Source organism: Zingiber officinale, chromosome 6A (genome assembly GCF_018446385.1).
Source record: "Zingiber officinale cultivar Zhangliang chromosome 6A, Zo_v1.1, whole genome shotgun sequence".
In the NCBI taxonomy this organism is placed as follows: Eukaryota; Viridiplantae; Streptophyta; class Magnoliopsida; order Zingiberales; family Zingiberaceae; genus Zingiber; species Zingiber officinale.
In genome coordinates, this window is record NC_055997.1 from 1,315,065 (window position 1) to 1,331,506 (window position 16,442).

Consider the following 16,442-nt stretch of genomic DNA (forward strand, 5'->3'; position numbering starts at 1 on the left):
TCCAAGAGCCAAGTCATGTAGACATGTCGATGGGTAATCCACTAATAACCTCTTCCAAAACTGCCGAAAGAATGAATCGAGTATAAAAAATAAGACAAGTGTAACACGCTACATTTTTCTTTTCTACAAAAATTAAGTACAAAATTTACTTTCGTTACCCAACACTTGCAGATGATCAGATTCGGTGTTGGTCGGCTTCTCAGTGGCAGTCGGGCGCAGTATTGTCGTAGCAAAGCAGCAGCGCAAAGTCGGAGCAGTTGGAACATCAAATGGACACGTAGAAACTTATAATTGAAGTGTTGTTAAAACCTTGGTCGAATGACTCTTTTATAAGGGATGGAAGGCGCCGTCCATAGTACAGAAGGCGCTTTCGACCCCCAAAACTTATCCTGTAACTTTAGCTTCTTATCATCATTGAAGTCTATTGGGACCTTAACATCCGCTAGAGGGGGGAGGAGGTGAATAACATTTCACCCAAATCGTTCGCTTCATATAATGTTAGTGCACTGCGAAATACAAAACAAATTAACAAATAGAAAGTTAAACTAAAATAAAAAGAATGAAGACAAGCAAACTACAAAGACAAGCTCATTTACGTGGTTCGAAGATAAAACTTCTACTCTACGACTGTCCTAAGGTGGATGATCCCGATCCGTTGGTGGATGATTCTCCGGAGAACTTTCAGCTAGCTCGCGTAACTCTTTGTGGGTCGAGAAATCTCATCACAACTCGCACAAGATCACACTAGATCACTTGAGCACTTGGAGACTCTAATTAGGGTAAAACTACTACTAATTTCACCTAAACACTCCGAACTTTATTAAATAGAGCTCAAGAGGAAAACACCAAGTTATTTTTCCGCCGCCAGTCGATTGGCAAAAACACCAATTGACTAATCCTAAGTGGAATTCGATCATTACAGAACAACGGCTCGATATCAGTCGACTGATGAAAACACCAGTCGACTAATCCATATAAGTTAAGCGAATAGAATCATTCTGTTCGCTACTAGTTGATTGATAAAAACACCAACCTTAAAATTGATTTATTTATTTGCATATATTTTCAAATAAAATTTATTGTTCAGTACTTAATCACTTATAAGGATTATTTTTAAAATTATCAATAGTGAATTCGAGAAGTAAGGCCAACTAAAATTTAAAATAATAATAAATACAAGGTTTAGCTTTAATAGCAACTAAAATCTTAATCTCTATTAAATATTGTATTAACTCATCAGATAAAAAAATTAAAAATTTAATATGCTTATATATCATATTGAAATATATCGAACTATACTGATTTAACAGTATATAAAAAATTTTAATATGATATTATATCCTAATAAATTTTTTTATTATCGTATGAAATTTATATTAAAATTTTTAGTATATAGTACCGATATCAATAGTTTAGTCTAAACGATATGAAATTTATATCATATCAAAAATATAATATACCAAATTTTTAATATACTAACATTTTAATACGATATTGATATGAATTTTTTTATACCGAATTTTTGGATACAATATACGATTTAGAATTTGAAGAGAATAATACAATCTAATTAAAAGTTAAAATTATTTGTATTTATAAAATTAAAAATTCACGCTTGGCATGTGTTTATAATTGTTAAATAAAATTCTAAATATTTTTAATAGATGGAAAAAAGTCATCCAAGTATCATTCAAAACTCATATAAACTTTTATCAATTTCATTCCAACTTGACTAGCTCATCTTTAGGCATCTTTCACTCACTCGTTCACAAACAACACTATCCTCATCAATGCAAACTCTGACCAAGCAAACAACAATCGGTAAAGTAAAACTCAATCTAGCAAAGTGAAAAAAGATGAAGTGAGCTAGTATTAAGCAAGCAAAGCCTAAGCAAATCAGCCCCGCCTTCAATGACATTACCTCCATAAGCAAACAAGGATGGCTAGCACAAACACAATCAAACAAAGCAATCGATTAATCCTCGAGGTGACCAATTCAGTCTAACAAAAATAGCAAATTTCTCACTGAACATAAAAGTAAATCAAGAAATGCCAATGGCCATGATGGATAGCCAAACGCCACAAGTCATTCAAACTCCCCAGCTGTAATATGTCCGAGATAAATTTTGAACTTTCATTGCCTAAGAAGCCCAACCCACAGACTTACCATACACCTTTACCCAGGGACACAATCAAACAAAGCAAGAACATCAAGTAGACAAATCAATAATGTTAAGCAAGCAGAGGATGAAGCAAGCAAAGATCGAGCAAGCAAAGCTAGATCGACTAAGAGGTTCCATAAAACTGAAATGATAACTGCACAAATAACAGGAAATATTTAACTTCTATTTTCCTACATCTTAATATTCAAATATAGCAACAAAATAACAGGTTCACTTCATCCAAAGATGGAAGCAGTTTCAGCAATGGCATGAGCAAGCAACAAAATAAAAGTTTAGCCATGATCCCTAGAAAATATCCATCTATTCAAAACAAGAAACAAAATAGTGCCGTCGCCATAAGAGATAGTAGTATGGGAGATTACTGTGAGCTAATAAAAGATCAAGATCACTACTCAGATTCTAGAAATGTCAGACAGTTCACAAAACTAAGGGATATTTGCACAAGTTCTAGCAGGAAAGTTTTTGTTTGTCTGTCAATTGTTAGCATTCATCGCTTCCGCTTGTGGGTCTTCCATTGCTTCAGTATGTACTGTATTCCTTCTTGTAGTTTAGCTTTTTTGTTCTCTTTGAAGTTCCACAGCTCGGGAATAGGATACCTACCACTCGGATTATACTCGTTCATCTCAAGTAAAGCTGTGGTTACAACGTTGAAAATTTCTTCGCCCAGATCTTCTTTTAGAACTTGTAACTTTTCATCATCCTCTTGTATGATCTCCTGTAAACAAGCATCACCATAAATCACATAGAATCAGATAGTATCAGCCTGATACAATACCTTAGCTAACAAGGAATTGAATTTGAAATCTCAAAGTAGTGTCGGTTTTGCCTCTTATTACCAAGCCATACCAACCTCTCAAGTATCAAATTATGCAATTATTCCATACCTTACATATCCCTTCTGTCGTAATAACTTTAAAAGGATGCCAGCTTGGCTTTCGCAATTCGTCCTGCCAATGTGAGCAGTACAATGCAGAGGAGGACTCGGCTTCATCTTTTCCAAATTTCTGCTTGCATATAGGTAAGAATTGTTTCATGTCAAGTTCACCCATCCTCTTGATGCCAATAGTAGCACGCACGGTACCAATGTCTTTCAGGCCCTACACAAAAGCATTAGATTTGTAAATTAAGTGCTTTCAATCAAGAAACGCAGAAAGATGACAGGCATACATTAATCAGCTCTTTCCGAGCATCTTGAAGTTCATCATTACTCTGGCGCTCTTTGACAATGAGAGTCTGGTTCAGATCCTCCAACCCTTCCATTTCTTCCACTTTTTCTCTCAGTTGCTCTGTCATATCATCAATTTTCTTCTTCATTGCCGCATCATCCTCTCCTTCTATATGCTTCATAATTTTAAGTTGCCCCTGCATTTGTTGTATTTCTAGTTCCAGCTTCTGCTTCTGGTCGAGTTGCCTTTCGAGATGAAGTATTTTATTCACCGCAGTCTCCTTTTCCTTCTATTGAAGTTAACACCATACAGAAATAGCTTATCCCAACATGTAAAAGCTTAATTGAGTTTTCCTGATAAAAGGGTAAATCAAAAAGAAAAATACACCTGATGAACTTCAAGAAGCCTAAGTACTTCTTCATCAGCCTTCTTTTTTGACATTGTTGCCAATTCAAGTGAACTATTCTTCATTTCGTTCTGTATGAAGAGGATCAATTCATCACCATAATCATGTTATTCATTCCCATTGGAGGGCATTCGAGTTATCTTTGTAAGGAATACAGTGAGTCTCGAATGGAAAAAAGGAATATAAATGATTAGATTCATGACTGCAATGCACAATTTTGCATAATGAGCTGCAATAAATTAGAATAGAATAATGCCAGCAACCTAACAATTATTTTAGGATTTAGGATAGCCGCTAGATATGTTATCCCAAACTTTAAGTTTTATAATGTGGTTAAGAAATATAATCAAGATTACAACATAAGGAAATATTTAACCAGCCCAAGCATATAGTCTTAATAGTAAGTCAACATACAACATCTTATAAAAACTGATAAAAAAATCCCAATAATTTGGACTCTACCACATAGATAATCTCTTGCCATTGAGCAATATCTACAGGTCATATAATATTATTACAGAATCATTAATATTTCTTCTAATTATATTTGTGTTCCCTCCCATATGAACCCCAGTAAACCCTAATTCTCAAAATTTTCATTTCTGTTACACTAGTTTCTGTAGGTATTCCTTCTCTACCAGCAAACATTCTAGCACCCCAAAATATAATAGCATCATAACTGAAGTGACAAGCTGTTGCACCAAAGAACCATATCATGAAGACATAAATGTGCCTTATTGAAGTAAAAAAAATAAGGACGGATAAGACCAAGGACCACGTATTATTTGACTGCTCCGTAACTAAACCTCTATGGGACATGGCTCGCAGTTGGCTCCACATCAACAGTGCCTTTGGCACAGCCGCGGCGATGCCCTTCAGACAGCTTTATTACAGGGACAGATGGCTCAACAAAGCACTCACCTGGGCATGTCTTGCATGATCTACTACTTGATTTTGCAGACCCAGAATAGATGTCAATATAAAAGGGGTGTGCCAAACATTGAGAGGTTGCTTAGAAAGGTCCAAACGGATGAATTTCGATTTTGAGTGGTCCGCATGTAAGTCCTTGAATGTTTTCAATACAATTTACCTTTATAAAAAATATAGAAAAATTTAAATGGCAGGATGTTGCGCCAAAGGAAAAAAGCACAAAGCCACATACAACAAGATATTGGGCCAGAGGAACAAAAAATTCCATAATAGTAAAACAAAGAAAAACCTAGGAAACCGTGAAAACAGGAAAAGGAATTGTAGCACCTTTAACAAGAGGTCAAGCTAGTTAAGGCTAGAGGTCAACCTAGTTAAGGTCGGATCGCATGGCAAGAGATCAATAAGAAGTCAAGCCAGTTCAGGGCAGAGGTCAAGCCAGTTCAGGCAAGAGGTCAAGCCAATTCAGGTCGGATGGTCGGATGGTAGAGCAGGCGTGGGATCAGATTTGAAGGCAAGAGCTTGCCTCCAAGACTGGTCGCAACCTCCCTATCGCCACACCCAATGCTCGTCCCCCTACATGAGGTTTTCTTCCACCTTGGACATCCCCTGATCAATAGGACAATTAGGGGGGCCAACCCAAGTGAGCCCCCCAAAGAGACCTAATGATCGAGCGTTCTCCTGCCTTCAAATCTGATCCCACACTTGCTCTGCTATCCGACCTGAATTGGCTTGACGTCTGGCCTAAACTGGCTTGACCCCTTGCCATGCTATCCAACATAAACTGGCCTTAACTGGCTTGAACTCTTGTTAAATGTGCTAAAATTCCTTTTACCCTTTTCTGGGTTTCTGGTTTTTCTATTATGAAATTTTATACAGTAAAAAAGGAACACATCAAAAATAAAATAACAAACTATTAAATAACAATGAGATGAAAATTCTGAAAAAAAAAACTTTGAGTTTATGAATCCAATAACCAAAAGTAATGGACAGAATGAATTGTATTTTCTTTTTGGAGCATCTTCTTGCAAACCATCTCAGTCAGTTCAGTGATAAATGTGCAGACCATATATCATAATTAAGCTTGATATGGATAAAATAAATATTGGTTCCTAAGGGGAAAAAAACACTGATTATAAGTGCAAATTCAAAAAGGCCAAATTTGTGCCAAATAACTATTCTGTAGCATGTTTAGGGTTTGTGTCAAAACTGAAAATGCTACCTTTTTCTTATCCGCATCAAGTTTCCTTTTGTCAGTATCATTCTTAGCAACTAGCTCATCAAGTTGTTTGCGTCCAACTTCAAGTTCTTGCCTTTTGGAGTCCAACTCTGATCGTAGCTTTTCATTCTCCACAATTATCTTACGCGAATGATCACGAGCAAGTTGCTGCATCTTTTTAATTTCTGATGCAGCAAAAGGGTTCAAATGCAAATTAAAATGGTAGTTCATGATGGAAAAAGATGAAAAGAAACACAAAAATGTCATCAATTACATCAAGGGTGAACCAACCTTCATTATAAATATGGACCAATGAATCCCTTTCCTCCATCATTTTATCCAATGACAAAGTAGTTTCAGTATTTTTGCATTCTGACTCTAATAAAAGTTTGTTTTTCACTTCAATTTCGCTAGCCAAATTTGCAACAAGACTATTTGTTTTGCGTGATTCTTCATTAGCAATGTCATCAACAGTTTTCAAATCTCCATTTTTCCTTAGATGATCACCAATAGGACCAGGATTATTGTAATCATCTGCCCTTGCCATCCAACCATAAATTTCTGAACCCCTATCTTTATTCTCTAACCAGTTTTTTTCCCCATAATGTTCTGCTTCAAAATGATTTTCAAAAGCCATTGCATCCCTAAAACCATTCCAATCTTTTGAAAAATCCACAATGGCATTTCCTGTGTGTCCTCTGAAATTCCACAAAGAAAACACTTTTAAAGGATGAAATCTGGAAAGTTGTTCCTTCAGTCTGTTTCCACTTTCACCTACATATTGCCCATTCTTGTACTCAGTTTGAACATTAACAATAATTCCCATCCATGGAAAAACATATTGCTCATTTGCTTTTCTTTTAGAACTTTTTGGCTGTAAAACAACTGCCTGTGAGGAAGCTGCATGGTCTACCATATCTTCGTTCAAATATTTTGCCAAGGCACGATGTTTTGCCTTCACATTACCATTCCGGTTGGATGCACCAATCCCGGTAGCATGCTGAAGCAACTCATTATATGCATAATCCTGCTTCTTTTTACCAGGACAGAATGGGCATCGAAATGTTCCATTAGTGTTTCTAACTATAAAATGTCCTTGTTGGAGATGTCTGTAAAGTTTCTCCTCATAATCTGGAATATCCGAGTCACTTATCTCAAATTCCTCTGAACACCGATCCATTTCCATTCAACTGTGGCAATTGAAGACGAGAATAGGGGAACAGAAATATAGAAAATGCCAAGTGAAATCAGCATATTGACAAATATAAGGAAAATAATAAATAAAGAATTTGAAAATGAGAAACAAGATACGATTCCAACTATTTCCCAATTATATTGTATATCAAAAAACAAAATTAGAAAAAATCGCAGTTTATCTGAGAATGGGGAGGCGCTGCTGGATGGAAGCATTCAACTAGAAGTGTATGGCATCGAACCCTAGAAGTAGTTTTACATCTCTAAGCTTCATTTTGTCCCGAAACAAAAATGAGAGTTCTAGATAACAAACATCGCCAGTAAATTGAAGGTCTGCGAAGATCAACATTTGCCCCATTTTCACATCAACTGAAACCAACACCCACGGCCATAATCACTAGCGATTAGCTCACAAACAAACAACTAACAGATAGTTTGCAGGATTAAGCGAGAAACATAGGGCATTGATCATATATCCGCCAGAAATGTTGAAAAAAATAAAACTAACCTGAATCCGATGCTCCCTTCCTTCCAGTCACGCAGTCCCGCTGATCGCTACGCTACAAGAGGATTGGTTGCCAAATAACATGCAGATCAAAAACATTCGCCAAAATCTTTTGAATACGAAAAATGAATGAGGGATTAGGGTTCTTGCACAGGGCGTAGAGAGAGCACCAGACCAGTCGCACAGCCGAGAGAGGAGAGTGTCAGAGTGTGGGTTTCTTGACGGATAGAGGATATTTTGTCAACGTCATCTTTCACATACCTATTTTTTAAATATCTAAAATCTAATAATTAAATATCGATAATTTATCAGAGGACGTATTTGAAAATCTGAATTTATCAAAAGGCATATACTACTTTAGTATTTATCAAAGAACGTACTTTTTTAAAAGCATTTCCTATTTTACTCTCCTGATAATTTAACTTTTTCTATTGTTTTTCTTTTCTTCATTATATTTCTCTCACTTCTCTCTCTCCTATGTCGGCAGAATATAGGATAGCATTAGTCAATCTTTAATCACATTTTAATACATTTGAAGAAGCCAAAATAAATAATGGACACCATATTTGGACTCCTTGCAATTTTAGAAATCCACAGGAACTGAAATGGGTGCAATCGGAGCTTTCTAGGTCGATCAGTGGGTTTCGGTCAAAACTCACTGATGGACCTAGAGAGCTCCGATTGCACTCATTTCAGTTTCTATGGATTTCTAAAATTACAAGGAGTTCAAATATGGTCTACATTATTTATTTTGACTTTTTATAGATGTTAACAAGCAAAATCAAAGAATCGGATAAAGTCCGTTGGGCGACATGGAATCATATCGTGCCCAACGCCCGATATCATTCCATATCAAGCACGTTGGGCCTGATTTGAGTCCATATCAGGCCCAATGTGGACTTTTTCACGATTCTTTGATTTTGTTAACATCTATAAAGTAAATAATGGACACATATTCTCCGCACTTTTAAAATCCATATAACGAATGGCAACCGAGCTCTCTAGGTCCACTGGGTTTGACCAAACCCACTAATCGATTTAAGTCTGATCGCACCATTCAGCTTTCTAATTTCTAAAATTACAAGTAGTGAAAATATGGTGTCCATTATTATTTGTGGACCAGAGGGTTTGAAAACCCTAAATCTCTCTTCTTTTTTTCCTTTTTTTTTTAGCCTGATATGAAGAGATATCATGCCTGGGCCCGATATCTCTTCATATCAAGCCCGTGACAATCAGCATATAGTGCCTGAAACAACAAAAATAAAAAAAAAAAAGAAATAAAGAGAGATTTAGGGTTTTCAAAACTTCTGATCCACCACTAAAAATAATAATGGACACCATATTTTCACTCCTTGTAATTTTAAAATTCATAAATGAATATAGAGAACTCTGCCGATAAGTGAGTTTTGGTCAAAACCCACTAATGGACCTAGAGACCGATTGCACCCATTTCATCATGGATTTCTAAAATCGCAAGGAGTTCAAATATGGTGTCCATTATTTATTTTGACTTTTATAGATGTTAACAAAAATCAAAGAATCGACATAAAAGCCACGTTGGGCGATATGGAATCATATCAGCCCAACGTGCTGATATCATTCCATATCGGGCCCACGTGGGCCTGATTTGAGTCTATATGCCCAATGTGAGCTTTTGCCAATTCTTTGATTTTGCTTGTTAACATATATAAAGACAAAATAAATAATGGACATCATATTTGAACTCCTTACATTTTAGAAATCCAGAGCACATCGCAGACTTCGTAGCGGATCGGGTCGGTGAAACCCACCGATCGATCTGATAGCTGAATCTCCCGACCCTCACGAATTCTAAGGAGTGAAAATATGGTGTCCATTATTATTTTGACACTCCTAGTGGTGGAACAGAGGTTTTGAAAACCCTAAATCTCTCTTTATTTCTTTTTATTTTTTATTTTTGTTTTGCTGCTGATATCTCCCATATCAGGCCCACAATATGAAGAGATATCAGGCCCAACGTGGGCATATCTCTCAACGTGGGCCTAAAAAAAAAAAAAAAAAGAAAGAGAGATTTAGGATTTTCAAAATCTCGGTCTACCACTAGAGTCAAAATAATAATGGACACTATATTTTCACTCCTTGTAATTTTAGAATTATAGAAACTTAAATGGGTGCATTGAGCTTTAGATCGATCGGTGGGTTTGGCCAAACCCATCGGACTGAGACCCCATTTCAGTTTCTATGGATTTCTAAAATTACAAGGAGTTCAAATATGACGTCCATTATTTATTTTGGCTTTTTATAGATGTTAACAAGTAAAATCAAAGAATCGACATAAAAGCCCACGTTGGGCCTGATGTGTACTCAAATCAGGCCCAACGTGGATTTTTATGCCGATTCTTTGATTTTGCTTGTTAACATCTATAAAAAGTCAAAATAAATAATGTACACCATATTTGAACTCTTTGTAATTTTAGAAATCCATAGAAACTGAAATGAGTACAATCAGAACTCTCTAGGTTCATCAGTGGGTTTTGACCGAAACCCACTGATCGACCTAGAAAGCTCCGATTGCACCCATTTCAGTTCCTGTGGATTTCTAAACTTGCAAGGAGTCCAAATATGATGTCCATTATTTATTTTGACTTCTTCAAATGTATTAAAATGTGATTAAAGATTGACTAATGTTATTCCTATATTCTGCCGACAGAGAAGAGAGAGAAGTGAGAGAAATATAATGAAGAAAAGAAAAACAATAGAAAAAGTCAAATTATCATGAGGGTAAAATAGGAAATGCTTTTAAAAAAGTGTGCTCTTTGGTAAATACAAAAGTAGTGTACGTCTTTTAGTAAATTCAGATTTTCAAGTGCGCCCTTTGGTAAATTGTCAAATATCCTATCAACCAAATATTTATATATCTCACCTATTAAATATTATACTATCAAATATCCCAAATTCTAAAATTAAATATTCCACCAACTAAATTACTTTTTATTAATTTACATCTATTTTTACATCTAAATAAAATTAATTATATTTGTTCAAAAAAAAAATCAATTTAATATAGTTCATTTATTTTTTATAAATATTTTTTTACTTAATATTTATTTTATATATTTTGATAATTATTAAATATAATTAATTTAATAATAATAATAATGTATCTAAATATAAGGAGTGCAATATAATATACAAATTTTAAAAAATAATAAAAAAATACATGAATATAAATACTTCATAAGTTCGAAATTGAAATACATAAGTATAAACCATGCTAGTAAAATATAGGATGATAAATCATAAAAATTATAAATTTCAATTAGTTAATCAAATAAACAAATTCTACATGTTCAATCTTTTCTTTAATTGTTCACATATCGCTAGATAGTTTTGAAGTTGTTCATCTATTATGCCTCGTGTGTTCATTACAATGAGTTGATGTGCTTAGACGAGTTGGTCAATTTAATGCCTAGGTGATGCTCCGACCGTCCAGAGTTGAGCTTACATGAACCCAACTCTGGTCTTCTCCTAGAGCAGGCTTCCTCCATGCTTCTCGCCTCTCGGATGCGTCGCACGCATCCTTCTCACTCTATTGGTATACTCTTCCGCAGCTCCTCATCCCTCAGATGCATTGAGCTCATCGACTCCTTTCTCATGTCATCTTTCTCGTTTGTTGTGTCTTCCACTTGACTTCCTGTGTTTCTGCACACTTAGACACAAGGTATTAAACAAACATGACATAACTTAACTCGGTTGATCAACATCAAACTACCCTGGGTACTTACAAGAGTATCCGACTACAAAATTTGGAGATCAAAATCATCAATTTAAAAAAAAAATGGTTCTAGAAATTGTATTGGTGTGAGTATTCATCTTCAACAAATAAGGCATATTGCTTTTATTGCTTTTTTTTCTGAATGAGATTAATTCATCTAATATCTCAGCATTGATCATTGAAAGATTTAACAATTGGAAAAGGATAAATCAAGAAAAAACATGTGCATGTATTGCTCATATTGGTTCCGTAGCCTCTTCACCTCATACTATGTGCGAGAGAAGAGCTAAAAATTTGATGAAGCCCTCACAACATATTGATAATGTGATGCATGCCCAATCTCAAGAAGAAAAGGAGAAAAATCATTTGCGTTTGAGGACCTCAAGTGTAACTATTCATTGGCTAGCACTTTAAGGCTGTGCCTTTAGATAGGGATGTAAACGAGTCGAATCGAGCTGAACAATATTAGGCATGAGCTTGGCTCGTTTAAGTTATATTCGGGCTCGAGCTCGGCTCATTTTGAAATTATCAAGCTCGCGAACAGTTCGAGCTCGGCTCGTTATTAGCTCGATTATCATAGTTAACGAGCCTAATTCGTTAAGCGAGCTCATTTTAGAGGTCATTTTTTTGGCTTGTTTTAAAGCTCGTTTTAAGGTTCATTTTAGAACTCATTTTTTGGCTCGTTTTAGAGCTCATTTTTTGACTCGATTTAAGGCTCGTTTTTTGGCTCATGAGCCTACAAACAAACATGCTAGCGAGCTAACGAGCCGAATATCCTTAAGCTCGAGCTCGACTCGATAAAACTGTCGAGCTCGAAATCAAGCTCGAGCTCGAGCTCGAGCTCGACTCGATAAGATAAACGAACGAACTCGACCGAACTTTTTATCGAACTGAGCTCCGAATAACTCACGAACTGTTTGGTTCATTTACATCCCTACCTTTAGAGGTAACAATGAATCTTTATCTTCATCTAATGGTAGAAACTTTCTTGAATTGGAAAAAACTTTTGCAAAAATGAGTACAAATTTTGATGAAGTTGTACTTGAGAATGCTCTAAAAAAGGCCCAATATATCACTCCTGAAATTTAGAAAGAGATTTTACATATTATGACCAATAAAGTATGAAAAAAGATTCGTGAAGAAGTTGGAGATAAATGCTTCTGTATTCTTATTGATGAAGCACAAAATATATCTAAACTGGAGCAAATGACCATTATCTTAAGGTTTATGAACAATCATGAGATTTTGATAGGAAGATTTTTTTTGTTATAAAAAATGTTAGTGATACTACCTCATTGAATCTGAAAAAAGAGATATCGAATGTTCTTATTCATCATGACCTCCATGTTAAGAAAATTAAAGGTTAAGGATATGATAGTACTAGCAATATACGTAGCACGTGAAATGGATTTCAGACATTATTTCTCAGAGATTGTTCTTATGCATACTATGTTCATTGTTTTGCTCATTGATTACAATTAACATTGGTTTCTGTAAATAAGAATATCAGTATTATTTAGAAATTCTTTCTCATTTGGATAATATTATCAATATTGTCACTTCATCTACTCAGTACTTTACTGAGTTACATGTTGTACAAAGAAATGAAATTAAGTGTATGTTGGCAATTGGAGAATGTGATTCTGGAAGTGGGACCAATTAGATTGGTAATTTGCAACAAGTAGGAACTACTAGTTGGAGTTCTCACTATGAGTCAGTAGAAAGCTTAATAGGTAAGTACACTGCAACTTGTAAAGTTTTTGAAATTCTTAGTGTACCATTCTCCAAATGGAAAAGCTAAGGCTAAAGTTTGGGGGATTTACATAAACATGATAAGCTTTGAATTTGTATTTATTTTGCACTTTATGCATAAAATTCTAAGAACAACAGATACTCTTTGTCAAATTCTTCAAAGAAAATTTCAAGATATTTTGACTACTATTATATTTGTCTCTTCTACCAAAATTATCCTTCAAGAACTTAGAGAATGTGGGTGGAAAGAATTTCTTTATGAAGTGAAAAAATTTTGTTTGAGAAATGAAATTGATGTGCCTGACCTTGATTATTCATATAAGATTGCATATCTGTCAGGAAGCTATAGTTGAGCATCATTATCACTTTGATGTTTCTAATGCAGTAATAGATTTCATCTTGATGGAGTTAAATACTTGGTTCAATGAGTCATCAGTGGAACAACTTTCTCTTAGTTCAATTTTAGATTCTAAAAATTTATTTGACTCAATTAATAGTGATGATATTTGCAAGCTTGAACAAAATTTTAACTTGAAGATTTCATAGATCGAGATATTGTTGCTTTGGAGTATGAATTGGTACATTATAAACTTGATGTGATGAAGAATTTAAAGGTTCTTACACTTGTTGAATTGTGTCAACAATTGACTAAGAGTGGACGGTCAAAGGTTTATGTTATGTTGACTAGATTAATTCATCTTGTTTTAACATTACTTATTTCTACCTCTATTACTGAGTGAGCCTTTTCAGCAATGAAGCATGTGAAGATTTTACTTCGCAATAAAATTGAAGATGATTTTCTTGAAGATTGTTTGACACTCTATATTGAATGAGATTTAACAAAGAATATAGATGTAGATTCTATTATAGATGAATTTTATGTTTCAAAATCTCGTAGGACACGACTTTATTAAATAGTATAATGTAAATACCCATCGGTGTTATGAGCGGATATGTGCATGCCTAAAGATGAGAGTGGATTGGAATTTCATGACTTACAAGTTTGGAACCTTGTCCTTCTAGCTATGGTATGCTTTGGTGGATACATGCCAAGGAGGATGCCCTTTGGATCAAGTGGGTGCATCAAACCTACTTGAGGAGAGCGGATATATGAACTTGAAAGGCGGTGCACTCAGATTTCTCGTTGATCAAATGACTATTATATATCTGAGATCTTGCATGGAAAGATGATCTACAAGAAGGTGGGCTATTGTCTCACAGAAAGAAGATGGTCTTGGATGTATAGAAGCGTAAGCCATTGTTCATCAGCGAATTCTAGGTTTTTATACCCTTAGCTGAATCGAATTTTGTTGGTCCCTTGGAGGTTGACAAGAGGGGGTGAATTGTCCTGAAATTAAAAATCAAACCTTTCTCGATCTTCGAACTAAGTTAGACAAACACTTGTTTAATAATAGAAAGAAAATGCATAAAATATAAAGACAGAGGTAAGAATATTTACTAGATTTGCAGTCAGAGGATTGCTAATTCTAGACAAATGAAGCTCACTAAAATCTTCTTCTTCCAAAAAAGGATTAGCCTCTTACAACGTTGAAAGCGTAGAAAAGTAAAGAACAGAACTAGAAGATGAAACACAGAATTCATTTACAAGTGTTGTGTTAAACTATTGAGACTAGAGCTCTATTTATAGCATGTTGGTCAGATATGACCGTTTGCTGACATAGCAGCTCTGGGCACCTAGAAGGGCTCCGGGTGTCTGAGCATGGATAAAGTTTTATTCACGTCGTAATGGATCACAATGATTTGGTGAAGATAAACTTTTCTGGTCCTAGCGCCTGGACCGGGTCTGGGTGACCAGACTGTGCTGGCATGGCCTCCACTGTCCAGTTTCTCCCCATTATGACTCCAATCGCTTGGGTGATTTCGACCATTCGGAATAGGGCTCAGCCAAACCCATTTTCCGATCTTCTCTTCAAGTCAGTGATGAATTAAGATGCAAGACTCGTGTGCATGTATGAGAAAATAAAAGAACTCGAAGAAGATGAAGAAAATTTACCTTCACGTAAGAAAAGAAAATTATACCTTCACCTATTTTCGTGGAATCTTATATAATCTTGGACAGAGACGGATCTAAAATTTTAAATTTTAGGAGAAGTGAAGAAAATAATTATTATACATTGTATTCGAAGGCTACGCAACTGAACGACGAAAATCAAGGCTGTAAACAAGCTGAGCCAAGCCGAGCTTTGGGGTATTCAAACTTGTTTGATAAGGTAACCAAGCCGAGCCGAGCCAAGCCAAGCTTAAAATGAACCAAGATTTTGAAATGAGTGTTCAAGCTTGGCTTGATTTAAGTTTTATGAGCTTTAGATTGTTTGAAACTTATCTTGAGTTTAGTTCATTTAGATGTTATCAAACTCTCAATTCAAGTTTGGCTTGAGTTTGGTTCGAGTTTGGTTCGTTTAGATGTTATTAAGCTTTCAATTCAAACTTGTTTGATTGTTTGAAACTTTTAGTTGTTTGATTGATTATTGAGTTTGATAATTTAAATTTATTTATTTATTTTATTGTTTATTTAGCATATTGAAAAGAGTTTTATTAACGAATATGATTCGTGAACGTTGTTCACGAATGTTAACAAGCCGAACATATATGTGTTCAAGCTTGTTTGTTTAGCTTAACGAGCTGTTCAAGTTTGTTTGTTTAATTAATCTTATGTATATTGAACGAACATAAACAAACTCTTACCAAGCCGAACACTAAGCTTGTTCACGAACGCTTGGTTCATTTATAACCCTAACAAAAATATACATTTTAAACTACTTAATTATATTTTATTTGTATAATTAAGTGCTAATCTTTATATATTATTGGAGGCTATATACAATTTATTATTTTAATTAGTAAATTAGTAATCATGCATATATTTAAAATATTAATTATGATCTTAAATTATCTAGAATTAGTTCAAATATCAATAAAAAGAAAGACGTAAATTATTAATAAATTTAATATAATTTTTTCTTTTAAAATTATCAAAAAATATAAAAAGATAAAAACATAATTATCTTTTACATTTTTTTCACATGTGACTTTAGTCAGGATAAAATGCTACTAGATAAAAGGGAGTTAAAAGTATGTTTCCTTTAAATAATAAAATTAAAAATAAAATTCAACCGAACATGTGAGAACTGACTAATTAGCTATTATATTGATTACCTGTATTTTAATTACTCTTACACATTTTAATTACTTGCATTTAATAGTAGATCTATTTTTTTTAGGTGGCCAGCGTTATTGATAACGACAGAGCAAGTCAACCACATCTTCTCCATATGAAGGCCCTGGATCTGAAGAGCCTCTTTCCCGTCTCCACAA

General features: G+C 34.7%; 1 protein-coding gene across 2 annotated transcripts; it reads right to left on the reverse strand.

The window, feature by feature from the left end:
* Positions 1 to 2,552: 2,552 nt before the first annotated feature.
* LOC121995551 (factor of DNA methylation 1-like) lies at positions 2,553 to 7,826 on the reverse strand. 2 transcript variants are annotated; one of them, XM_042549272.1, is made up of 8 exons: positions 7,771 to 7,826; positions 7,604 to 7,655; positions 6,193 to 7,091; positions 5,905 to 6,086; positions 3,737 to 3,826; positions 3,351 to 3,638; positions 3,068 to 3,280; positions 2,553 to 2,898 (listed from the first exon to the last, which is right to left on the reverse strand). In XM_042549272.1, the coding sequence occupies exons 3-8, from the start codon at positions 7,085 to 7,087 to the stop codon at positions 2,671 to 2,673; spliced, it is 1,896 nt and encodes a 631-aa protein (XP_042405206.1). In that variant the 5' UTR covers positions 7,088 to 7,091; positions 7,604 to 7,655; positions 7,771 to 7,826; the 3' UTR covers positions 2,553 to 2,670. The 2 variants fall into 2 exon arrangements, with proteins under 2 accessions (XP_042405206.1, XP_042405205.1); XM_042549271.1 differs by having other exon boundaries at positions 6,193 to 7,464; positions 7,604 to 7,823.
* Between the last annotated feature and the right edge of the window lie 8,616 nt (positions 7,827 to 16,442).